At 35.5% G+C, this 26,799-nt stretch overlaps 1 protein-coding gene and 1 long non-coding RNA gene across 3 annotated transcripts in view; both read right to left on the reverse strand.

The window, feature by feature from the left end:
* Positions 1 to 4,569: 4,569 nt before the first annotated feature.
* The window catches only part of LCB1 (long-chain base1), a 123,094-nt gene continuing 100,864 nt past the window's right edge, over positions 4,570 to 26,799 (reverse strand). For both annotated transcript variants that reach the window (XM_089800564.1, XM_089800565.1), the window contains exons 11-13: positions 16,090 to 16,231; positions 5,104 to 5,231; positions 4,570 to 4,991 (exon numbers count right to left, since the gene is read on the reverse strand). In XM_089800564.1, coding sequence (XP_089656690.1) covers positions 4,815 to 4,991; positions 5,104 to 5,231; positions 16,090 to 16,231 — 447 coding nt within the window. In that variant the 3' untranslated portion in view covers positions 4,570 to 4,814. The remainder of the gene's footprint in view (positions 4,992 to 5,103; positions 5,232 to 16,089; positions 16,232 to 26,799) is intronic.
* LOC149539229 (uncharacterized) lies at positions 18,133 to 18,576 on the reverse strand. Its single transcript, XR_016356200.1, has 2 exons — positions 18,438 to 18,576; positions 18,133 to 18,310 (listed from the first exon to the last, which is right to left on the reverse strand). It is a non-coding gene; the product is annotated as an uncharacterized LOC149539229 (long non-coding RNA).

A 26,799-nucleotide genomic window follows, 5' to 3' on the forward strand; every position in this document is an offset into this window, starting at 1 on the left:
GATTGGAAATAGGAATGTCCTATTCTAATAACCACTATTTTTTGGAATGGACATACGCTCATTTTAGGGGCAAAATTGAAATATGTATGCCTGTTCTCTATTCTGATTTGGGGTACCAAACAGAGAATACATTTCCTATTCCAATTCCAGCAACCAAATGAACCCTTACCACCAACATATAAAAAATGGGATTAGTTTCTGTACTAGTAGAACAGAAATGTAAACCAAACAACGTATGTTTATATCATTTTTTTACTGTATAAATTCTAGGTTTGCTGAAATCTCACGAAAATTGAGCAGTTCTGACTTTACTGTTGCCAATCACATTTAATTAAAAAAGTTCTGTCTTTTCAACATGCTATTTGTGCATAGTCTACAATAGTTACTAGGAATAATTCCAAGTATTTTTTTTAAATGAATTTAGCTGAATAGCTGACATGCTTTAATGTTTAAGTTTCTACTTTTTCACTCATGTCTACTTGGGCACTTCAACAACATCTAGTTGGCCTAGTGGTGGAGAACTTGTACTCTTCAAAGAGAGGTCACAAGTTCAAATCCCACTAGGGAGTAGGGTATGTACGCCTCGTTTGTAGTGCCAAGCGCCTCTCGATAAAGAGTACCGAGGTAGTCCCATATCATTGTCACCATATGTAAACCCAAAAACTATGGCATAATGTCGTGGACTATAAAACCCACTTACTTACTAACTATGGCATAGTGTCGTGGACTATAAAACCCACTTACTTACTTTTACTTACTCTAAACAAAATCAACTTTCATTTATGCTTTGGTTAATGTCTACAGCCCGTTCTAGAGCTCCACTTTTGGGAGGACATTGACGGATTTGTACCTGCTAATTACCTTTAAACTAAAGAGTACCGAGGTAGTCCCATATCATTGTCACCATATGTAAACCCAAAAACTATGGCATAATGTCGTGGACTATAAAACCCACTTACTTACTATGGCATAGTGTCGTGGACTATAAAACCCACTTACTTACTTTTACTTACTCTAAACAAAATCAACTTTCATTTATGCTTTGGTTAATGTCTACAGCCCGTTCTAGAGCTCCACTTTTGGGAGGACATTGACGGATTTGTACCTGCTAATTACCTTTAATATAAGATGTTTCATTACCTATGCTGCAGTCCTGTGTAATGTCGCCAACAAAGAACAGAAATCTCAGTCGTTTTATTGCAATTCAGTTCCCCTTTCTCGTTAACAACGCCGATTCCAGCAGAGGGAATTATGGGCTTGGAGTTCTCGCTGGCAAATTTTAGGCCATTGCAGAGCCACATTGGACTCTTCATTACTACTGATTTTGGGGGATTGTTATGGTTTGAATTATTTGTTTGTTATTGTCAAAGCCATTTTGATTCTGTGTTCATTGACTGGCCTCGCACAGATGCCAATCGCCACTCTTTTTCAGCCAAGTCATGAGCTTTGTGCTCATCGGTTCCGCCCTTCCCAGACCTGTAAAGAAACAACATCTATCTGCCAGTTCCATTTTTTGTTGGCTTTTCTACCCCATCAGCAGGTGTGAAAAATAAACATTTGGCTGGAGCGTCCCGAGCTAGTTGAGGGTCCGATCATTTGCAGTCTGAACACTCACAGGCTTTCGTTAACAGTGGTCTGCTCCGGCTCTGTTAAAGTGGGAGATATGCTCCGTCTGTGCTGTGTTAAACAATGAGGACATTTATACTGTGTCTAGGAGGTAGGCCTGAGTCGGCTGCAAACACCTCCCAGAAGTTTCCTGCTCGTACACCGCCTCAAAGCTCCGCCATGTTTTTGAACCGGAAAAATGTTTTTGCCGGTGTCAGACAGGAGGAATTCAGCGAGGATTCATTCCGGCTAATTAAATGTTTCAGAAACATCAACCTAATGTGAATACTGTTTTTTGTCTTAATCAGAGATTCTAGTTGGGTATTGAATGATTCTGATGTTCGATTTGGGCTGATTGATAAAAGAATTGGTTCAGCTGAGTATCTGATGTCTTTATCTGCTGAATATGAAGCTAAAGAATTTGTTCAGCTGACTGAATTGGTTCAGCTGACCAACTGATGTGAGTGACTGAGTTTTGTTTTCATATTCATTGCTGTTGCGAGCATGGGATTGTGGAGTGAGTGTGTGTTTTGTTTTCATATTCGCAACAATTGCAGTATTGGCAGTCTTCAACATTTAACCTTTCCGAGATGCCTGTGAATTTGAGCAACCATGCCTTGTATGGAGGTGCAGAAAGGGGAACAGCGGAGTCATGAGATCTTAGATGGTGTTGCCGTGGGCATTGAGATTTTAATAAATGCGGGCCATTTATTTGATGCAGGTTATTGATTCCCGTCTCCTCTTCATCCGCTCATTTCACCGTGCCATCTCCAGCGTTAGGTCAATTCCAGCCAACCGGTATACAGAGGCAACCACAGTGACAGGCTGGCAATGTGGCCAGCAAGCATAATTTTCGGCAACCACCATTTTTACATCCCGGCTGAGACATCACGATATTCCGTCCGGATGTTGCCACATAACTAGCCTATCGGCTAATTAAAAATAAATAAATAAATAATTTGTCTGTCTAAAGCATTGGAAAAAAAAACAAGGTACATTCACATCTGAAGTTAAGTGCACAATGTTTACAATATGAAAACCCATATGACTCTTTTCCTGAATCCAGATATTATAGATATTTCTCATGAACAAATTTTGCAATAATATGTATATTAAGAAAAGCATATACTGAATATCTAGATAAAAAGAGCTTGGTAAGCACGGTTATTTTATATTTAAAATTTACTGCCAACAAAACATCATTTTTAATGTAGCTTTTCAGATTATTTGTTCCTGCCAAAGGCAGGAAAAACTATTGGAATCGTTGAATTTCTTTTTTCAATAAATTCAGCCAATTATAGCAGAGTATTAAAAAAAATTAAAACTTTTCATTAAAGTTTGTGTATTTTTTAATTTTAATAATTATCAAAATTGCTATTTATTCCTCTGTTAATTGGCAAAATTCACTCTGTACTGCAGAGAAATGATATTTATTAATAACAATGATAAATTTGGTGCCATTTTTCACATCGATCGCCTTGCTCTGAGACTTATAAACGACTGTAGTACAAATGCATATTTCAAAGGTCCTTTATTTATTTATTATGTAATAAAACTCAACAGTTCATCAGTTTTGATAACTATTTTTATGTAGAATTTTAATTAATTTGAAAAAGTTTATTGTGAAAATATAATATTATAGTTGATACAATTAAATAATACAATTAATGTACTACACTAAAATTAATAAGCTATTGCTTTCTAATATTATTATTATTAAAGATATTATTTCTTTCTATTTTTTATTAATAAATTTGAAAAAAATATAAAGAGGTAATAAAATTAAATTAAAATCTGATATGTTCAATTTATGATATTATTAAATTTATAATAATTACATGCACTACATAATTATATTATAAGATCACAAATATTAATTTTCAAAAATATATGAACACTTTCTATTATGATATATATCTAAAATCTATTTATAATTTTATATTAAAAATATTATATAGAAAAATAATATTTCAACGTTAATGAGATTCTTTAAAAAATTCTTTGGACCATTTTTGACTAGGTGAACCTATTATAAATTTTTAAAGAAGAAATTTAAATTATCATTTTTCACTTAAATCTAGGTGAAACCCTATACCTATTATAATGTACTTGAAATTTTTTTTTTTTTACTATTTTCTAATCTAATAGATAAAAAAGAGGAAAAATAAAAATCAATTATTTTAAAAATTAAAAATTAAAAATTTATCTTTAGAATTTAAAAAATATTTTAGACCAATCAATCAAACATTAATCAAACAAAAAATAATAATAAATACATATTTTTATAACATTATATATGATTTTTTTATTAAAAAAAAATTAGGTCTCTCTTTAATTCTTTGAAGATACTTTTTTTAATTCCTTGAATAATTCTCACATTTAATTATTGAAGGGATTACCTAATTAATCTTTTTCCTCGTTTTTCAAATTATGACACATGATAAATGGTTTCATGTGAACCATACTCACGAACCATGGATCAATTAGTTCGACTTATTTTTTTGTATGAACAGCCCCAATGCTTATTGCCTGCCTTATAATAGAGATCTCATTTAGTGGTTACAATATATCTTAGTAATTGTCAATGCACCTAAAGCTCTCCATGTTGCACTTCCTCCTCTAAACTTGCAAGTAACACAACAATAAAGTTTATTGCACATTGCATTGAGCATTCGATTACTACAAAAATTAAAATGCAAAAGTAAAATTTAAAAAATACGTGTATACCAATTATACAACAACTATAAATATACAACTACTACAAATAAACTAAATAACTATTCCTAATCTCAATCCTAAATGCCTTCAATTATTGGCATTGACAGGAACTTTGACGCTTTGCGACACTAGTGTTCGACACTAGTGTTCAAAGGTTGTCTCTGGCACGTGTATCTGGGTATTACTTTGATCGATCTTACTAAACAAATCTGAAGCATAATACATTTTACTAGAGAAAGAATGATATTCTAGGCTAAACAACTGCAAGATATTATGAACTTCATTGCAAATAAATATTAATTCCAATCAATACTGTGAATGTCGCTGGATGCATAGTAATAGAAAACTTAAAATTTGTACAATTGATGAATGTTTCCTAAAAAACTAGGTGTCAAAGAGACCCTTGGACTTGCAGATTCTGAAGTTTCAGTTGATTAACAGATACTCTCTTTTAAGAAACAGAGAGACCAACTCAATCAAATAAGTTTTAATTAATCTTTTGTAGTGAGTACAGATTCACATACGTTCGTCAGTGACCGAATAACTTGTAGTAAGTCGGATTCTGTATGAGCTGCGGAAACTGTTAAACGAATTCCAGTTGGTAGTTTACAGCTGTCTAGCAAAGATCGTCTAGATACAGCCAACAGTATTGACTCATCCTTCAACATCTGCAGCAAATTAATAATGCAATTCAATATTAGGACGATAGTTTTCTTTATACTAGTGAAAAAATTCTGAAAAAGCTACCATAAGATGCCAAGCAAATCCTATCACACATACTCGGTCAGCAATTTCCTGAAGCATAAACAAGTCATTCTTGAAGGAACCAGATGATTGCTCCAATTGAACAAAGATCAAAGGCGACAATGGATCACTTGAAACTTTAAGACCTGGTATTTGTAACAAACCTGCAATAATAAGAAATGAAGTTAAAGTACAATGCATATAATATTAGTTGCAGTATATTTTAACAAACCACTAATATTTAAGCAACAAATATTGGTATGAAGGTGATTTGAAAACAGACATTTGATGTATTATAATTATGAGGTAGAAAGTCAGATGCACTACCATTAACGGATGCAAAATTAGTGAAAATATGAACTGGTGGCTAACTACAATTGTGGTAAATGGGTGACAAACTGAAAATGCCAGAGTTTGGAATTCAAAATAGTGGACATTTTGCATAAATATTATAATAAGTTTTACAGATAAGGCAATGGATCAATTTACCATTTATTATGTCAGGTATCACTAGGAGCAGGATTTTGTAACCTGGGTTTATAACTAAACAAAGGAAAACTTAAGTCAACTAAAAGAATAGTTCATTTTCAGGCGACACATGTTTTTCAGAAGCGTCCTTCGTTAATGTTGTAGCTTCGGCCAGATTGATTTGATCAAGAGATGGAACTGTTACGATTACTGGTTAATCATTATAATCTCATATTAATAATCATTAGATAATTTATATATGTGTGTGTATAACATACAGACAAACATACATATACACACACACATTTATATTGTGTCCATACTATCTAATGATTATTAAATGAGTAATTAGTAAACTATATTCAAAATTGATTGAATCAATAACCTGTGTGTAAGAATTATACTATTATACTTATCATTGGCTGAATATACCAATCATATACAGATTGTATTATTCACCACGATTAGTATTATAAATTAGTTAGTGTAGATTGAATCATTCACAAGCGATTGGTATTAATACCAATGAAGATCACAGTGTGTGAATCGGCACAAATGAATTATTATGAACCGATGTTAGTTGGAAAATAGGGTGCACCCCATGTATCCCTACATGGCTTGTCCCACATAGAGACGTCTCTACATGGGACATGTCTCTACTAATATGTATATATCTTCACTCAATTGCTGCACATGGAAACATGCAGAAATAACAGGCGGTATCACTCAAGTTGCAGTGATCAAATATTATTAGTTAAATTTAAATTGTTCAGAATCACTTACGAATTGAAAGTGTAATTTACTTGGCAAAATCTGCAAAAGCAATATTATTAATTGATCATAATTCCTTAACATCCTTCCCTCAAACATTTTTTTCTTGCTTCCATTAACTATCATGGTTACTAGGAGTTCCAATATTTAGTTTGGTATTTAAAATAAGCACACATGCCAAGACTTCAAATACAAGTGCACTCCAATATGCCTCGTACCATGGTCTTCTTCAACCCTATATTAGAAGCAGACCTTGTTCCATGGTGATGCGTCTCCCCCCAATATCCCCATGTGCCCAATATTGGGACCTTATTACAATAATAGATAAGCTTCTATTATTAGTTAATGGTTATCTATTTGTAATCTACTGTAAATACTAAAATGTTTCTAATATTAGTTAGTTTGTAGTTATCTATTAGCTTTCTTTTGCTTCTTTTAGATAGAATAGAATGTTTCTATTATTTACAATCAATTCCTAAGAAAACATCATTTTATTCTTTTGTATATATTGACCTCTTGGATTCTGTTAATATAAAGCAGATATTTACCAATTTCTTCGTAATATGGTAACAAAGCCAATTCTTCGAATATTTTCAAAAAAAATTATAATTTCTTGTTCAAAATTATCAGACCAATATTTTTCGAAATTATTCTATGATATCTGCTTCTTACGGCCTTTTTTCTCCAACTGTTTGTTTTTTCTGCACATTTCTGCCATTTTTTGTGTTTTTTTTGCAATAGGGTCGTTTTTGTTCAAAACCCTAGTTTTTCTGTATTGGATAAAAAAAAAGTTACAAATTCTTGATGTGTTTTTCAAGATCTCCACTGGGTTGTCTGTTTTTTCTGGGTGCCTCAATTTTTGAGCTAGCAAATTTAGAAAACGACAACATAATCCATTTGGGTTTTTCGAGCTCTCTTTTGGGTACCACTTCAAATTTTCTGGATCTTCCATTTTTCATCTTGAAGTACATGCATCTACAATTTTTCATGTTTTTTCATTGAAAAATGTGGTATGGCTTCTTTGACTAATATTCTGCTCAAGAGCAATTCAAAATTCAATGGTCAGAGCTATGACACTTGGAAGCAACAGATAATAGCAATTTTTGAATATTGAAATACTGATTAGATTGTTCTGGGTGTTGCACAACATCCGACTGCCCCTAGTACTAATCAGGTTACATGGGATCTAAAATATCGGGAGGCAATAATGCTTCTCAAATTATTCGTAGCTGATGATTAACTCTCAGATTCCATCCAACAAGACAGCTGTAGAGATATTGGCACATCACAAAAATCTTCATGAGACTTCTAACAAAAGCAGAGCTTTCTTCTTGAAGAACACTCTGTTTTCTATTATCGTGGATGAGTGAACACACTCTAGGCTCACCTGAATAGGATTCAGGAAATCCGTGATCAGTTGCTTGCCATTGGTCGCAAGATGGAGGAAGAGGACATTGTGGTCATTACTCTCAGGAGTTTACCCAAGTCCTTCGAGCATTTTATCGAGACTCTCAACATCACTTCTCCTGGTGTTGATCTGAAATTCACAGATCTATCCACACTCGCTTAACCAAGATCAGCGGAAACAATAGTTCAGTATTAGTTTCAACTCCACAAAGAAAGCCTTTGCTACTAAATCTTTTCAGAAAGATAAAAAGGTCTCAACAGAAGTCCTCTGCTCAAGCTTTAGAAGGCTCCTGGAAGAAGAACATTCAATGCAACTATTGCCACAAGTTTGGTCACATGAAGGTTGAATGTTGGAAATGCTCAGCTGCCCAATCTAAGCAATCAAGTTTGCAACCCAAAGCGAACAGTGTAGAGCACGCTGAGTAGATAGAATCTGCCTTTTATGCCTTCATGACTAAAAGACCAGCAAATCATATGAAGTCGTCTGCCTGGTACATTAATTCAGGTGCCTCTTGTCATTTCACCCACCACAGAGACTAGTTCACTGCCTACTAGCCTTATTCAGATTATGTTATTTTTGGTGGTGGAGAAGAGTACACCGTTGTCGGCAAAGGCAACATTCAAATTCAGTTTGCTGGGAGGAATAAGATTTTCCTCGATCTGTACTACGGTCTAGGGATGGAACTAAATCTACTCTCAGTCAATCAGTTGTTGCGACATTCTCCATAGTTGGATGTCACCTTCAATTTACATCAATGTAGCATCACTGATAGGGCAACTTAGTCTTACTGATTATAGTGATTCTTGGGACTTAGCTATGGTTGCTCGATGGTCTTCTCTCAGCACACTTTGGCATCAGCATTATGGGCACCTTAATGTGCATTATCTCTCTTAGCTTGCTTGGGAAGAGCTTGTCCTCGGTTTGCTAGAGATTCAAAATTAGCAGCTTGGAGTTTGTGATACATGCCAAGTTGGGAAGCAACATCACACACCTTTCACTAGTTATGATCATCACGAGCTTCTCAAGTACTTCAGCTTGTTTATGTTGATATCTGCGGCCCTATGGCCACTCCTCCTATTCTTGGGTCTTGGTATTTTTTGTTGTTTGTTGATTATTTCAATAGAAATATGTGGGTATATTTTCTTAAAAAGAAATCAAATGATTTCCTATATTTCAGAAGTTCAAACATTTAGTTGAAAGAGTCTTGAAAATCTATTATTACTTAGGTCCTAAGTTGCACGGGTACCTCCCCCCCCCCCTCCGAACCACGTACTGGTTCGAACCGGTTCATAGTTGTGGTCCGGTTCGACCTGGGTTCGTTTTTGGAGGCTCGGTTCGATCTGGTTCGAACCAGGGTTCGAACCCAAGAGAACCACATATAAAATTTCGGACCAGGGTTCGAACCCAGTAGAACCACATATAAATTTTCCACATTACAGCATGTTTTAATTTAATTTATGTTGATACATCTTGGGTCTGGGTTGGTAGGCATTACAATGCCACAGTTTTTTAGTGTTGAGTAATCCCTAGCTGTAAAACACTTTCTATTTGAATCAAAATGCTACTAAATTTGAGACACCCACAAGAGAAGATGCTCAACATGTGGCGACCACCATGACCAATTTCGAGGAATTTCAGGGCCTCTTTGAGTAGCAATATGAATTTTTCAAACACTAAACAATAAACAACGTTTTATTGGGAAATGTTGCCCTGCAGAAGAAAGTTATGGTCACATGAATATGGTCAGGTGGGGCAGCTACTTACCACATTGTCTATCACTGTTTGGCTGATTATTTCTCCTCTAGGTATATTAAAAAATTGTATTAAAGAATATTGAATCTGGGACGTCAGACTGTGTTATCCAAAGGCCTCCATGAATGGTCTTTTTCCAGTTTACTGTTGTTGATCAGTGCTTGGGAGATTGTGCCCAAAGAGATTGAAGAATATTCAGCTGGTCAAAGGGATTTACCTTCTGCAAGCTAGATCTAATTAGTTTTTAACCACGTTCAATCGATTATGTTAATCATAATAAGAGTTTGGTAAATAAATTTATGAAAAGAAGAAATTTTTATTAAAACTTACTGTTGATCTGCATAAACTAATCAGATACAATTATGAATTTTTTAAATGAAAGGGAAGAGATCTAGTCGCTAGGGGTTCCAATGATCGCTGTGATTTGCTACTATATTGTTTATGCTGTTTTAAAGTTTTTTGTTGTTCAAATGTGTTTATGCTACTATGCTACATTCTAATTCTAACTCATGCTTCGTAAAGATATATATATATATATATTTATATTTTATTTTTTTAAATAAATTTTTTTTACATGTTTTTGTACTAACGAACCCAAACCCCTTTTCAAAATTTTGTCGAACCAGCGAACCGGTTCTCGAACCCAAACCCGGAACCGAACCATGAACCGGCAACTTAGCTTAGGTCAAACAATGGGTGGGAATTATGTTCTAATGATTTCTCTAGCTTCTTGAATACTCATGGCATCAAACACCAATTAACCACACACCACAACAAAATAGTGTAGTTAAATGTCGGAACAGAACAATCACTAAGATGGCTTGATCCATGCTCGAACACAAACATGTTTCGAAGAAGTTCTGAGCAGAAGCAATTAACACTGTAGTTTATCTTTTGAACCGGTCACCAACAATGGCGGTCAAAGGTAAGACTCCGAAAGAGGCTTGATCAAGTCCCAAATTCAGTCACCTAAAAGATTTTGGCTCCCTTGCTTTTGGTTGGATCCATGATGCATCATGCACCAAGTTGGATGCCAAGAGTCAAAAACTCATGCTTGCTTGATACAATAGTCTTCACAAAGCCTACCGCTTAATTGACATTGCGACATCTTGTCTTCTGTACAATTCAGAATGTAGTCTTTAATGAGCAGGGAGGACAATTCATGCCTCTTTCTCCTGTTCCTGGTCCAACAAACCCTCCTATGAAGGCTCATGATTTGGGAGTTAGACTTCCATCAGGTCCACCTGAGAGGACGGCTTCAGTAGCTCTTGCAACTCCAACTATTCCAGTGATCCCTATATAGACACCTCCACCTTCTCCTGCAGGATTACCCACATTTGCAAACGTTTCACCTGAGTTTGATCTAGATTCTTTAGATGAGGAACCTAATCATAGAGCATATCTTGATACTAATGTTGGTCATTCTCCTCTCCGGCCTAAGTGGTGGGCTAAGACACTTGTTGATCTTCGTGATGATGAGCTCAATGATGGGAGAACTAATTGAAAAAAGAGCAAACCTACAAAGTCTATTAACTTTGCTCTCATGGCCAACATTCATAGTGTATTTGAACTTCAAACATATTGCGAGGCTAAAGGAATTCCAGAGTGGGAACAGGCCATGACATTTAAACACCAGAATCTGTTGAAGAATAATATCTGGGTCCTTTCTGATCTTTTACTAGGGAAGAACCCATTGGTTGCAAATGGGTTTACAAGATCAAATACAAATATGATGGTACTTTGGATATGTACAAAGTTTGTTTAGTTGCAAAGGGCTTTTCTCAACATCAGGTTATTGATTATGAGGATAACTTTGCGCCTACTACAAAGATGAGCACAATCAGCTTAGTCCTAGCCATGGCATAACAGTTTGGCTGGAAGGTCTATCAGATAGATGTCAAGAGTGTTTTCCTGAATGGTGATCTCCACGAAGAGGTCTACATGACCCAACCTCCAGGTTTCAAGGTTGCCAGTAAAGAACATCAAGTTCTCAAATTAGTGAATGCTCTCTATGGCTTGTAGCATGCCCCTAGGGCATAGTACATCAAAATTGATAAGTACCTCAGTGATCAAGGCTTCCAAGAGAGTTCTTCAAACTCAAATTTGTACATCAAGACTACTAACAGTGACATCATCCTTCTAGTTATTTATGTGGATGATTTGATCATCACTAATAGTTCAACATCTTTAATTTAGGGAATCAAACAAAGTTTATGCCAATTTTTTGATATGACTGACCTTGGGCTCATGCACTATTGCTTAGGTGTTGACGTTTGGTAACAGTCTTCTCGTATATTCATCTCTCAATCCAAACATGTCAGGGCTCTATTAGGCAAATTCCATATGCAGGATTGCAAGCCTACATCTACACCTATGGAGAAAGGTCTCAAGTTATCAATCAAGTCTAATTCTCTTCCCCTTAATGATACGACATGCATGCAACTAGTAGGCAGCCTCATCTACCTCTCTGCCACTAAGCCTAATATCAGCTTTGCAGTCAACTACATCTCATGTTTCAGAGAGCTCCTAAGGCTGATCATTGGATGATAACAAAGCTTGTGCTTCGTTCTGCGAAGGGCACTACAGATTTTGAACTTCTTTATTCTCGAAGTTCTAATCCTAGACTCAGGGGGTCCAAAGATTCCAATTAGATAGGCTCTATTGATGATAAAAAGTCAACTTTTGGATATGTGTTCAGTTGGGATCCGGTGCCATCACATGTACCAATAAGAAACAATAGTCAGCTTCTCTCTACTCTACAGAGTTCGAATACAAAGGGGCAGAAAAGGTAGGTTGTGAAGTTGTTTGGTTTCGTTGGATGCTTGGGGATATGTAGATTTCACCAGCAAGACCGATCACTTTGTTTGTTGATAACGAAAGCGTTATCAAGTTAGCACGAAATCCAGTCTTCCATCAACGAACTAAGCATGTGGATGTTCATTGTCACTACATATGACAGCTGGTTGAGGACAGAACTATAGACTTGCGGTATGTTCCTACCATTGATCAAATTGCAGACATTCTCACCAAGCCTCTTAGTCCTAAGAAGTTTGTTAAATTCATAGGACACCTTGGTGTTGTGGATAGATTAACCATTAAGTGAGGGTATTACAATAATATATAAGCTTCTATTATTATTGAATGGTTATCTATTTATAATCTATTGTATATATTAGAATGTTTCTAATATTAGTTAGTCTGTAGTTATCTGTTAGCTTTCTTTTAGCTAGAATAGAATGTTTCTATTCTTTGCGATTGTTTCCTATGGAAACATCGTTTTATTCTTTTGTATATATTGACCTCTCAGTCTCTATTAATATAAAGCATATATTTACCAATTTCTTCATACTAGACCTTTCCAAAATGGGTAATCCTTGACTTAGTGGGTTCACAGATACTGATTGGATAGGCTCTATTGACAATAAAAAGTCAACTTTTGGATGTGTTCAGCTTGGAATCCGGTGTCGTCACATGGACCAATAAGAAGTAGCAGTCAGTTTCTCTCTCCTCTACAAAGGTCGAATATAGAGAGGCAGTGAAGGCAGGTTGTGAAGTTGTTTGTCTTCATTGGATGCTTGGGGATATGCATGTCACCAGTAGGACCGACCACTTTGTTGATAACGAAGGCGTTATCAAGTTAGAACGAAATCCAGTCTTCCATGAACGAACTAAGCATGTTGATATTCATTGTCACTACATATGATAGCTGGTTGAAGACAGGACTATAGACTTGCAGTATGTTCCTACCACTGATCAGACTACAAACATGCTCACCAAGCCTCTTGGTCCTTATAAGTTTGTTAAATTCAAAGGAAACCTTGGCGTTGTGGATAGATTAACCATTAAGAGAGGGTATTACCATAATAGATAAGCTTCTATTATTAGTTAGTGGCTATCTATTTATAATCTATTGTAGATATTAGAATGTTTCTAATATTAGCTAGTTTGTAGTTATCTGTTAGCTTTCTTTTAGCTAGAATAGAATGTTTCTATTCTTTGCAATCGTTTCCTAAGGAAACATCGTTTTATTCTTTTGTATATATTGACCTCTTGGTCTCTATTAATATAAAGCTTGGTGAAGGTTTTGCAAACGGGGTTGCAAGCTTTGGGTTTAACCATGGAGGAAACTTCGTAGTTAAGCGCGCTTAGGCTGGAGTAGTACTGGGATGGGTGACCTCCCAGGAAGTCCTGGTGCTTCACCCCTGTGAGCATCACCTAGATCCAATGAGTGCTAAGTGTTCCATTTATTCTCATGAGAGATGGATTCATGTTGAATCACTACTCATGAAATATGGGTCAATGAGTTTGACTCAAAAATCAGACAGTTAAATCTTGATAGCAATATCACAATTTGACTTGCTGACTTCATGCAAACTAAAGTAAGAAAAACAAAAACAAAATCCTCATTTCGTGAGCCTATACAAAATTTATTATTGACATGCATGGTAACCATAAACTTCATTTCTTGCAAACTCAATACGAATTTTACATATCAAAACATGAGGGATGAAGAGGATTACGAAGAACCTGTAGGGGTTCAATCAAAGACTCTTTAATAGAAAGGGGGGAAGGGCTATGCACTAGACATTCATATATGTTTGTCTACAACCACCATACTTCCCAAGCACTCTTTAGGACCTTCTCTATGGATTTTTACAAACTACACAAACAATACACATCATAGTTCATACTTCTTTCGCTCAAATGGGATGCTTGAGTTGCAAGAGGCACTACAACTAATAGTCATGACAGAAATGTGGACTAAAAGGCCCAAATCAAGGAGGGTGAAGGCGATGGTCAAGAGGGATACCACATGCAAGATACATTTTTAACATCATTGGTTCAATCTTCAAAGTTATTAGATATAGGGCATTACACCGAGCCTTGGAGAGGTGTATGCGTGCATTAAAAATATACTTGGCCAAATGAAAGCTACTGGGCAAAAGGAAGGCCCCGTGTTAGATTTCTATAATGAGAACATTCAACAAATCTTTCACTGCTGATGAGAGAAGCTCAACACTCCCTCGCACATGGCTTCCTATGCATTGAACCTGAGATGGCATGTGCTAACACTTGGAAAATTTACTTCTATAAAAGACCAATTCATGAAGGCCATTGCATCTAATTGACCAAAACACCCTTATGTGCAAGGAGTCCAGCGGTCCAAGAGGATGTAAATGCAAAGTAGCCAGCATACATTGATGAAGATGTAGTGTATACAAAGTTGGTTGGTATTGGTTTGGAAGATCTTGAGCTTAAGGAGATTTGTAGTTCAAGTGATTAGGAGTTCAGTGCAGATTTTAGAGATGAGCAATGATTATAAGCATTGCCCTAATCGCCAATTATATTTTTAATGTAATCATCATTTTGAATACAATATGAATATATAGATATTTGGCATTTTCAATTGTCATTCATTACTAAATCAAACTCTTTCTCGTATATCATTTTATACCTATATTTTTATGTGCTATATACATCTGTGCCACTGTCCCCCAACATCCCCAAAGTAAACCCTTGATCCACCATCTTAAGACCCCATTGCTCATAGGTGACAAGTATTCACTTTACATTGTTAATTGTAGATGTAAGTTTCTCTTTTCCAACTTCTTAAAAAATTATCCTAGAACCTTTTCTTATTTTGCTTTTAACTCGTAGCCATTTGCTTCTTCAGATGTTGCTCAAGTTGACTACTTTCTATTAGAATTCATGGAAATATCAAGTCCTATTGACCTCCTTAGTCATATGATTCCATTATTTCTAAACGAAATGGACAAAATTTCTTTCATTTTTTCTTTGAATCTAGACCACATATATTTTTCAAAAGTTTTGGTTCAAATTTTGTGTACAAATTTTGACTTTCAACCATCAATAAATTTTGAGGTGATGATTTCAAATAAACTCAAAACAAACCTACAAAAGAGCCATGGATCTAATAACAAGAGAGGAAGTGATACTATATAGTGCTCTCTTTTTATAATCATTGACCAATGATTCTGGAGAATGGATTAAGGGCCCAAGAAAAAGGTGGTAAGATTACAATAGTGTGCTAGTAACGTTACACAAGCATTTTATAATACAGCCAACTGGAAGTTTATTAAATTTTCCCCAGTGACAATCAGCTAAAGTTCTCAAAATAACCAATTGCCCGAAGGCAAACTACTCAAGTGAGAAGGGAGTTATATAAATGCTCTCTGTTAGATAGTCTAACCTACTGATTCTGAAGGAAATGAAAAGAAAATAGAGCACTAGACTCTAGAGATTATTACTTCGATAACCTCCAAAGTCAAAAACATACCTCCAGAAAGAGCTCAGAAGCAGCATTTATCAATGTGGTAAAATAAAGTTGAAAGAGAAGAAGCATAAAACAGAAAATGAATATAAAGAAAGCAATAATGAATCAGACAAGCCGAAGTCAGTAAAAATTTGGAAGATAGACAAAGCAAATATGAACTTGAAAACCATATATCAAGATTGTAGTCTTCAGTTTCTTTCTTCTCATACTTGTATAGATGATCCATAAGGACCCAGTTGATACCACATGCTATTCATTAAGAAAATCGATCACAGCAAAAAGTGACCTTTTTTGTCAAATCTTGTGGACAAAGGAGACGAGAACAAACCTTCCCGCAAAATTTTAACATTTTTCTGTAATCTGACAAGGAGGTCAGGATTTTCTTCAAGGACATCAATTGCTGCTATAGCAGCAGTCGCTGTATAAGGTGGCTGAGATGCAGAGAAGCAATATCCACTACCACCAAGACGCTGCAAAGTAGTTGGTCAGATATTATGTTAGTACAAATTTTTAAAAACACTGTTATGCTAAAGAAAGCATAAATGAAACATATAATGGAAGAAAAGTAGGAAAATAATGAGCTAAAGCAAAAACCAAGACTTGTGAAATTTTTTATAACAGAACAGATAGAAATGACAAGTAAAACATGCACATGCAAACTCAGTCTCATATGAGATTCATCTAATTACTGAGTCCTAAAAGCTCATTAATGCAATTCAAGAACACAATTATTGACAGCTTATTGCGGCATCATATTGAAATGTCTCATCAGAATAATGCAATATCCTGAGCAAAAGTACAGAATTTGAGTTCTCACAAACACTCTCCTGTATAGAATATAGACTTTATATGTACCTTTGTCCATATACTATCAGCTTAACATGATAGGAAGCTGAGCAACTAGTGATAACAGTATGAGGCTCTAAAAAGCAACAAAAGTAGTTTAAAGAAAGAAATGCTAAAGGGCATCAAAGAGGCAATACTTTGTAATACATAATACTATAAAAATGGTGGTCATATACCAAATGTGCCATGATACTCCACTTTGCAAACAGGGACCTCACCCCTGTCTATGCACCAATTTTTTCTTTCCGCACTCACAAACAACTTTGCTATACCCTTAATCACATCTACGGATTTCTATGGCATCTCTGTCCCTGCACTAGTACCATTATTACTACACCTACACCTCCAAGGAACTATCAAAATCAAAAAGTGCCATAAAACTAATAAAGATATTATTTGCCAAGGTTGCACGGGGTACTTAGGGTACTGGCACGGGTACAGGTATGCATATTTTTCCAAAATAGGGGATGGGTACTTGGGCACGTCAAACTTTTTTCTAATATAATTTAAAATTTATAGAAAATATTTAGATATGAGTCATGGCAATGGTTTTTCAAATCAAGAACAGTGATAACGTTTGCAATTGTAATGTATTATTTAAATATTTTCAGTTTCAGATTTGCAATATGTTTGTAATAATAATATATGATAAAATGCTTAGATGCATAACAGATAAGGCAGACTTTAAATATGAACAAGAAGATCATAAATCATATAACAATGACAAATTAAAAATGATAAATGTTTGAATTGAACAGTGATAAAGTTCACTATTAATCAGTACTGTTCAAAGTGTCAAAAGGATTACATATTGAATTAAACTTCACAACTAACAAGCTGATATGCAAACAAAAAAAGCAAAACAAAATCAGAAGGTTCTTAGCTATGATGATCTCGACTGAGTATCCGGTAATTGGGGTACGTATACCCCAGTACTTGGGCACGTGGGTACGTCCCAAGGGTGTGGGTACACGTACCCATGCAACCTAGTTATTTGCCCTACCTATGTTTCCTTATATCTTTTATTAAATGCTAGGTAACCTCAAAACAAACTTCATACCCTGAAGTATTTGTGATGATGTCATGGTCATGCATGAAGTGAGGACGCGTTTTCAAGGACAAATAATAATTGAAAATTTTGTGTATATGAGGATTAGACCTTTAGCGCTTTCTCAAGGTCGCTGCATCTCTGTCTGTAGCTGTTGCCTTTTTTGTGGTATTTGTTTTTCTTTGGTCACCATTGCTGATGTTTTGCCTAGAAAATAAAGATAAACAGCAATAGAGAAAAATAATAGGCACAAAAGACACTGGACATTTATCCTAGGAAAGCCCTTCAACCTTGAAGGCAAAAGACCCATCCACACCAGAAAAATCTCTCTTTTATTGATAATAAAAATTCAAGTGCAATGCTTTCCACTTGATGCCATATTTATACACTAAGCAATCACATATAAATAAAATTGAGACTCTTCACAGAACACCCGAAGGTCTCTTCAATTTCAAAATACAAGACTCTTCACATGGCTTGCCTCTCCAAATAATATTATTTTAAATATTATCATAAATTGATTCTCCAGCTGTTGACACAATATTTTCTCTATTTCAACATATAGCAAAATCAGAGATAAAGATCTCTATCACAGCTACAATCTTCAACACTCCCTCTTAGCAAGAAAGATCTTTAGTATGGCAGCCACACATAGCTGCAACAAAAAACATGTTATCTCAGAATAACATAATTCACCATATGAGCACATAAAATTAAAGTCATGGAGTCACACACACGACTTTCACCATGCCTACTCGCAAAGGGTGGTCCACCATACCTACTTGCACAGGGTGGAACAAGTGCTTTCACCTCAAACTTCTCCCAGAGAAGAGTGCATTTCCACCATGCCTACTTGCAAAGGGTGGATTGAGGACTTTCAACTCAGACTTCTCCTAGAGAAGAATGTATTTCCACCATGCCTACTCGCAAAGGGTGGAACAAGAGATTTCACCTCGAACTTCTCCCTCTTAGAAGAGAACTCATTATAATAACATGCATAAGAATGACCCCCTCCCAGTAGGGACACCTTTGATCATCACAATAAGACAACTGATTCCAATTTGACCAAATAAGCTTGAGAAGAATTCAGACATCTTCCTTTGTCATATAACCTCCCTCTAAAGCTAAATATAATTCAGTCTCATGACCGCAAGCAATTTTCCCATGTTCATGAATCTCTCGTCATCTCATTGATGTGTCCTGCAATGAAGAGAGATTAATAATAATTCATAACATCAATCTATCATGAAATAAATATATAGAGATTAATGCTCAAAGCAATATTATTCTCAGTGCTATAACAGGAATTTAATATTGAAGATATATTCATAGGATACTTATCTCTTTGTAATCTAGTTTTTCCTCTGAATTCAAGTGCCGACAGCAACCTCCTGTTATAGTACTTTTTCCATTTTGAATCCTTTGCACAAAACTTTTCAGTATCGATGTCAAGTAACATCTAAGAATGTGTCACACACAAGTCTTGTATGAATGTTCTAGAATCATATAAAACATCTACTACTGACATCTCCAAAGAACTCAGAATGAATAGACTGAATGTTATAAATAATTTCTGTTGTGTCCACCAAGACCACCATCCAATATATGTGCAACAACCATGACATCTTAATTAAGAGAGAGAGATGGTAATAGTTTATATAGAACAATCAAAGCACTCAATACAAGGCTTCACAAGCTTAAACAAAGGAATACATTCTACACTCAGACTGTTAATGCATACAAATTACTAGAAGAATATCATTATAAGATATCTGCTAAATATACACTGCTCTTTTCTCTCGCAGATAAAATTTGCAAATATCCAAACTTAAGGATTACACATATAATATTATACTGCCATAAACATAAGCACAAACTATTCGAAAACAAAACAGTCACACACTGATCATAATTACTTCACACAGCAATATTGCTCTCAGCAATTACATACAGACGAACACACTACTCAAAATCACAACCATTCAGTCCTTTAATCCTGGTTAATAAACAACACAGAACTTACGCAGAGTGTACATATATCATCCTGCAGCTACAGATGCACGGTAATAGTTTATATAGAACAATCAAAGCACTCAATACAAGGCTTCACAAGCTTAAACAAAGGACTGCAATCTACACTCAGACTATAGATGCATAACAGTTAGTAGAAGAATATCATTATAAGATATCTGTTAAAAATATACTGTTCTCTTCTCTCGCAGATAAAGTTTGCAAAGATCCAAACTTAAGGATTACACATATAATATTATACTGCAGGAAACACAAGCACAAACTATTCGAAAACAAAATAGTTACACACTGATCATAATTACTTCACACAGCAATATTGCTCTCAGCAATTACATACAGACAAACACACTACTCAAAATCAGAATCATTCGGTCCTTTAATACTGGTTAATAAACAACACAGAGCTTGCGTAAAGTGAACATATATCATCCAGCAGCTACAGATGCACAAGCAGCCCAAAACAAATGGATCACCTAAAATTTGTTAGCTTCCAGCCTTCCACCATACGCACCATAAAAGAATGGAATAATAAAGACAATAAAAATAACAAGAGAGTCTAAAGGTTACATTGATTTGTTTGTGGATTCGATTGTGTAAATTTGATCTCTTTAATAGTCTAAAGGTTATCAAGCCAAGAACGGTAGAATCTTAAACCTAACTATGACGACCATAATAATACAAACACAATAATTGATGAGCTGCTGGCAAAGATACTACAATAGAAATAAACGAACCATAAAAAAAATTAACGATGCCAACGGAGAACAAACCAACATACAACCATGTGCACCGGTCTCCAAGCTTGAACAACACCAAACAAGCAATGAAATTACATAGTCTTGTCTACCTCAAAGAGTCAGCAGGCAGTGCCATCCAAAGGAGATGGGAGCAACACTTCAGATTTCAATTGAGGCATCTTCACGTGCTCCTGCGACCAATGTTTCATCCACACTCATTACAGGTGTCACCACCGATGACGACTTCCACTCAATAGACCTCACCCTATGCACCTCCATTGTGAAGAACCAAATCACCCCACAGACAAATGCAACACTATCCAAAAAGAACTTTAACTGGCTTAACTTTTCATGCACTAAAGAAAAGAGACCAGGATGTCAGGGTATGTGAATATTATTCTTGATGCAAAAAGAAAAGACCAAACATGAAGCGTAACCAATATCGGCTACAAAGAGAAGGAAGAAAAGAATGAAGAGCTCAATGGTGAAAAATGATGCCAACTCACAAAAGCAATAACTGATGAATATAGTAAATACACAAGAAAGAATAATAAGGGAAGCTTGAAAACAATATGCGACGCATGCAAGATGCCATATCATATCAAGTCATCACAATAAATGGTGAATGTTCAAAGCCAAGTCATCACAATAGAATCAAACATTATTGCAACATCAGAATAAGAAGGAACATATATGGACAACATAGAGAGACCCAATAAAACTGGAAAAAAAACATGGAAGAAGTAGAGAAGACACCAAAGGAAAGGAGAACATGAGCAGCAGGGCTAAATGACTCTAACGACTCAAATACCCAATGGGTTTTGTAGATGCTCTACTAGCAACGTTAAGATCATCATTCTTTGTTCGGTTGTTTTCGATAGACACAGTTTCTTCCATTTTTCCTTTTATCCATTTACTTGCAAGAGAGGAGGCAATCACAAAGCCACAACCAAAGGTTTTAAAGGAAGCATTTCTCACTTACCTTGTTCATCCACTTTGATCTACAAATTCATTACATCCCCACAAGCGAGAGCACCAACCAAGATGGTGCCTATGACTAGATCATTTTTTGTCGAAAGAGCCCACATTGTGTGGATTGTTGTAAAAATCAACCACTCTCTCATGGTATGCTCAGACCACAGAAACAAGAGGTCCTCAATATGTTTCGAACAACACTACTCAATATGATTAAAGATTTGCTAATCACACAATACAAAATCTAATAGGCAACCAAAGAAAAATATGGTGCTTAAAATGGAGAATCATACAAATTGCAGATGTAATCTTTGAAGCACTAGAGAAAATAATAGGCAAAAAAGAATTTTTTATTGTTTCTATCGAACTTGGCTCTCATACCATGTTGATGTTTTACCCAGAAAATAAGATAAACAATAGAGAAAAATAATAGGCACAAAAGACTAGACATTTATCGTAGATAAACCCTTCAACCTTGAAGGGAAAAGCCTAGCCACATTAGAAAATCAAAAATATCTCTTTTATTGATAATAAAAATTCAAGTACAATGCTTTCCACTTGATGCCATATGTCAATACACTAAGCAATCACATATATAAATAGAAGTGAGAATTTTTATAACACCTGAAGGTCTGCTATATTTCCAAATACAACTCTTGCATGACACATCTCACCAAATAATATTATTTCAAATATTATCCTAAGTATATTCTCCAATTGTCGACACAATATTTTCTCTATTTCAACATATAGCGAAATCGAAGATAAAGTGTAATGTACCCCCCAATCCCAAAACATCCAAAACGAATTTATTAAATTTTTTTAACCTCTTTTTTTGGCATTTATTAAATTAAATACTAATATGTATATTCATATGAGCTCTGAAGTAAAGAGTTGATGATTGGCCCTCCAAATTGTGTTGGGATAAGGTTTGTCTGCAAAAAGCAAGAGCACTTGCTTGGCTAGCCATTCAAGGTAAAAATTTAACTTGTGAAAGAAGGAAGAAATTTGGATTTATCGGACGGACCCGATGTATTATGTGCATGGAGAAGGTTGAAGATACTGATTACTTATTGGTTCAATGTGAATTTGCACAAGTATGTTGGGATCGATTGAGATATTTTCTAAATTGGTCTAGCCCCCTGCGAAATAAGTTATGGCCTTTGTTTCAATGCTGGCCAAAAGATTTGATAAAGATGACCTTTTCAAAAATATGGATCACCAGTCCTCCAATAGTCATGTGGGAGGTGTGGAAGGAGAGAAATAGAAGAATCTTCCAGGTCATTGTAGAATCAGTGGATAGAATTTAGAAAAGAATTTATAGAGCAATTGGAGAAACATTGCAAGTGATCACCTCTCGAGGGCAAGCTAATAAGATATTTTCATCATCGGATAGTATGATTCAGAAAAACTAGCTAGATATAGGAGTTAATTGGAATGGAGGAAAAAGGCAAGTGAATCTTAGGATTGGAAGTGAGAATGTGGTTTGGAAACCGCCGGAAGAGGGATGGGTTAAAATAAATTTTGATGGCGCGTACAAAGGGAATCCAAGAGTTTCTGGAACAATGGCCATTGCTCCAGAAGGTCAATGATGAGATTTTAGCTATAGGAGCAGTAAGATTACCTGATGGATCTAATAATGTAGCGGAAGCACAAGCAGCTCTCCTAGTTGTCAAATTAGGAGCCAAATTGGGTGTTAATAATGTTCATATTGAAGGGGATTCAAAGATCATTGTGGACATGTTGAAAAAGAGACAATCCCAAACTTGGTATTTACAGAGTCAAATAAATGGAATACTTATGATTTTGGACAAGTTTACAAATTTTAAAATTAGTCACACTTTTAGAGAAGCGAATTTGGAAGCAGATAAATTAGCTAACATAACTACATCTTTATCTAAAATTGGCAAAATGGTGGTTGAGGATTTTAGTGATTGCCTTGGACATGATTGAATAATATTAGATGGCATCGTAAATTTATGAAGGGAGAGTTAGATTTGCAAGAGACTTGTAATTAAGGACAAACATTAATGACACTGCTTAGATCGGGCATGATGGTGTTTATCGGTGGCACTTTTACACTTTGTAGGATAGGAATAAATACTAAGGGACTAGAGAAGCGTGTGAAGTGACGAGTGTGTACTTAGTTAATCTCTTTTAATTACCATGATCTATGATAAAGTTGTTTAGAACTTGAGGTGTTTTTCTCTACAAGAATTGGAAACTGGTTAAAATGGAGGCCTCTTCCTTAGTGGATTCTGATACATAGCTTAAGGCATTCAAAGGACCGGTAGGATGGGAAAGGATGAGGGGACTGCTCAAAATCAAGACAGAGGAGATGATTTCGGCAGTCGTGGGGGTTATTGGGGACTAGTTTCAAGAAAGGGCAATAAAAAGACAAACTAACTTGGATGTCATCTCTGTCTTCATCACGTGGGGTATGGAATTGAATAAGAGCACCCATGTTGTGGAAATGGTAGTGCAAGCTTTGTTTGCAGAGGATATGCTAGGTGGTCTGGAATCGATTCTGAAGTGGTCAATTCCATGCATAGGGCAAGATATAAGTAAGTGTTTTGCAAATGAAGATGAGGCATGACAATTTGGATATGTGCCCTTTCTTGGTTGGAAGGTCCAAGTAGACAAAACCCTAATGTATAGAAATGCAGAGGAAGCATGGCAAAGAGTTGTGAGGGAGCTGGGGAAGGTGGAATGGATTGAGCATGAAAAAGCTATGGAGCTGTGGAGAAATGTCCCTCGCCGTCGAAGGAGCAGGGGAGGCTCACGGTCTAGATCTGGTGAGAAATGAATGAAGTAGTTTGTTGGATGATAACACATGGTTTTGATGATGTCTATAGCGCAAGACACCAATGAAAGTGGCGGTTTGGAGGGGCTGAATGTTGGTTTTTTGAGCTTGCATGAAGGGTGGCTTGGAAAGGGAGGAAATTTAAACCTAGTCAATATGCAACGGTAGCAAAAGAAAACAATTTTTGTTTTTGTCAAGGGGCCAAGCAAGCAGCCAATTGACAGAGCAGCACACAAATGGGTAGGGCTGGAAATTTGATATTTTGGAAGAGTGAGTATATCCAAGTTTTTTCAATTGATGTTTTAGCAGAATCGATAGGTGTAAATGTTATATATTGCATTTTTTTTTTTGCAATAGGGGAGATGGGTATATAGATGTAAGAAAGTGAATGTATGAGGGAAAGGGCACTAGGATGGAAGGGTAGATGATGGAGTCCTTCGTCAGATTTGAAACAAGATAATGATGTTATGTATTTCTAATTTTTAATAAATATAAAAAAACCTATTACCGATCAGGAAATAAAAACATGAGCTCTAAAGTTAAAATGTAAAAAAATAAATATATAAAAATGAAGATGGAAAAAAAAGAGAACAAAAGAGGGAGCATCAGACAAGTATAGGCTATGTGGCGCAAGAAGTCAAGAGATTCTAAGAATTATAGAAAAAAGGGTATTTGAGAAGATGGCAACGCTTAGTTTTGCAAGAGATTTTTGGCAGAATTAGCAATCTAGCACAAGAAAGATTGACGAACTTCTACATAGGGAAAGTACGCCAAAAACAACTAGTCTACCTTCAATATTGAGAGTAGATAATCAGGGTAGGCCACACACCTAGGATTCAGAAGAGAGATACAATAGGGAGAAATGAAACAAAAGAGATTGTATTGGCCCGACTTCTGTAGAAAGTCTTGTCAAAAGCATCTGTATTCAGGAAGCTTATGCGTGCTCAAGATAGATTTTGGAGGTCAAACATTAAACCAAAAATTACCGTCTACAAAGGTAACAAATGCATGCAGGAGGGCAACCTGTAAGTTTGAATGATTCTTGCAAGCAATAGAATTAGTCAGCTTGCGTTAAAGCTTAAAGAATGTCAACTTGACCATTATATGAATGGAGTTTCAAAGATAGTGCCAGAGTGTTAGAAAAAATTGCAGAACAAAACTTATTGTTGTCGATTGAAAGGAAACACAACTATAAAATATTGTGGGATTGCTAGAGGGTTGTATCTAATGATCTCTTCGTGGCTTATACTCAATCTAACTAAGAGGTCGATGCCATTTGGAAAACGCATACCAAATACAATGGCAGTGATTAGTACATTTACAGTGATCCTCAGAAAACAATAGTGGGTTCCAAAAACCACAAATTGGAAATCTAAGAGTTATGCCAAGTCTCTAATACAATTACTCAACCAGTTTTGGCCAATGAGTAGAAATAACCCCTTGATTCAATTCCCCTGCAATTTAGGCTTAACTAAACCTAGGCGGGTAAACCTTCATCTTAAACCCTGATCACTTGATTCAAAGCTTTTCTATAGTGAATTTAAACTTTGTGAAGTCTTAAGTTGCCAAAATCCTTAAACTCGATCAAAATAAAAGTTATATGAACGCTTTGAGATATTTACTTGTGAAATGAATATTATTCAATCGAAAGCAAAAGCGTTTTTGAGTTACGGATATGGCAAAATATTGAACTTCAAGGCCTCAAACATCAACACTCTTTCACAAAATAAATTGCAGACCAGTCCCTTATCCAACCATGGGTAAATAGAGTGAAACTTACTCCAGATTCCTATATACATCTTGAGAGACAATGCTATACCATCTACTACTTTATAGACTAAAGCTTCAATTGGCACCACAAACCCTAGTCTAATTGAATTTAATTTCTTTGGGAAAACAAATTACACAAAATTTACATAGACAACATTTCATATGCAAATTTTGATGATGAAAGACATTTATTGAAATCAATTTCTTCATCACTAGTAGCAATTAATTTGAAATCAAAAATCACAGGAAATTAGTTTGAAAAAAATATCTAAACTTCAATTTTCAAGATGAACAAGAAAAACCGGGTTCTTGCATTAATTTTGAAAATGAGTACAATAAGTCTATGCTTCAGTTACAATATCCTTCCTATCAAAAACTGCAAAAAAAACATCTATTTTTTTTCTTATCTATCTCTGTACTTTTTCTTCATTCACCGCTGACCTCTTATATCACTCCTCTTTTTTCCTTACACACCAAAAATGAGTTCATATATGTATCTTTCATTTTTAACCATTGTGCCTCTTAAGATGAAGAGTCATCTTATTTATTGATGAATCATTTCCATAAGACAACTGATTAGAAATTAATATTTTAGTTACCAGCTCGATCTTCCATCAGCATAGAATGTTTCTTTTAATTTATCATTGTTTGCAATTACCTTAACCGCTCCCGACAGCACTTGAGAGATTCAAATTGTGTTTTCTGCTTATCATATGTTGAATTGAAACACTCAAATGTTCACTTGCTTATTTTTCTCCATTCAAACACTTCAGATTATTGCACATGATTATCGCTGGTTTTTTTTAATTGCTGCCTTCATCTTCAATT

This window comes from Cupressus sempervirens, chromosome 9, assembly GCF_028749045.1.
Source record: "Cupressus sempervirens isolate cs-2001-9-10 chromosome 9, ASM2874904v1, whole genome shotgun sequence".
Taxonomy (NCBI): domain Eukaryota; kingdom Viridiplantae; phylum Streptophyta; class Pinopsida; order Cupressales; family Cupressaceae; genus Cupressus; species Cupressus sempervirens.